A 1,086-nucleotide genomic window follows, 5' to 3' on the forward strand; every position below is an offset into this window, starting at 1 on the left:
TCTCTCCCCAGAGACGGGGCCGGAGAGGACTTCCCGCTGCGACTTTCGGAAGCGGAAGGAGACAGTGGTGCACCAGCGAGCATTTATGGGAGAGAAGCCCTACATCTGCATCGAGTGCGGGCAAAGCTTCAACCGCAGCTCCGACCTGATCCGCCACCAGAGGATCCACACTGGGGAGAAGCCGTACGTGTGTGCTGACTGCGGCAAGAGCTTCAGCCGCCGCTCCCACCTCATCCAGCACCAGCGAGTCCACACAGGTGAGCGGCCGTACCAGTGCAAGGACTGTGGGAAGAGCTTCAGCCAGAGCACCCACCTGGTGCAGCACCAGCGCAACCACACTGGTGAGAGGCCTTATGTCTGTGCCAAGTGTGGGAGGAACTTCTACCAGAACTCAGGCCTGCTCCGCCACGCCAACTTTCACACAGGTGAGAAACCGTACAAGTGCCCCCAGTGCGGGAAGCGCTTCAGTGACAGCTCCAACCTCATCGCCCACCAGCGTCTCCACACTGGTGAGAAGCCCTACAAGTGTGCTGATTGCAACAAGTGCTTCAGTGAGAGTTCTAAGCTGGTCATCCACCGGCGTGTCCACACAGGTGAGAAGCCATACTTGTGCCCTGACTGTGGGAAGAGATTCAGCCAGCGCTCACACCTTGTCCAGCACCATCGCACCCACACTGGGGAGAAGCCCTACAAATGTGCCGAGTGTGGGACCTGCTTCAGTGACAACTCTACCCTCATCCGTCATCGTCGTACCCACACTGGGGAGAAACCTTTCAAGTGCTCACACTGTGGAAAGAGCTTCAGTCGCAACTCCTACTTAGTCTCACACCAGCGGGTGCATGTGTGGTAGGCAGTGTCACTAGGTGTGGCCTGGGGGTGATCTAAGATGCAGCTTCTGATCCAGGCCTGTCCAAAATGTGCCTATGGGAGAAGGGAGTGGACAAGGTTGTGACTATACCAGGGACCCTGGATTATAGACAGCTGGACAGAGTAACAATTCCTTTGTCCCACGTTACCCTCTTCAGTCACCTCCTCCTCCCAGTGCACTTCAGACGTGGATAGAAAATGAGCAGTGGTTGCAGTGGG

The 1,086-nt window shown here is 56.9% G+C and overlaps 1 protein-coding gene across 1 annotated transcript in view; it reads left to right on the top strand.

Moving 5' to 3' along the window:
• Window positions 1-52: 52 nt before the first annotated feature.
• ZNF436 (zinc finger protein 436) overlaps window positions 53-1,086 on the top strand; it is a gene marked incomplete at its 5' end in the record, with an annotated part of 19,521 nt that continues 18,487 nt past the window's right edge. Inside the window, one exon of the mRNA XM_029084174.1 lies at window positions 53-841. Coding sequence (XP_028940007.1) covers window positions 53-841 — 789 coding nt within the window. The remainder of the gene's footprint in view (window positions 842-1,086) is intronic.

The sequence above is a fragment of the Antrostomus carolinensis genome, unplaced genomic scaffold (genome assembly GCF_000700745.2).
Source record: "Antrostomus carolinensis isolate BGI_N321 unplaced genomic scaffold, ASM70074v2 scaffold22783, whole genome shotgun sequence".
Lineage (NCBI taxonomy): Eukaryota > Metazoa > Chordata > Aves > Caprimulgiformes > Caprimulgidae > Antrostomus > Antrostomus carolinensis.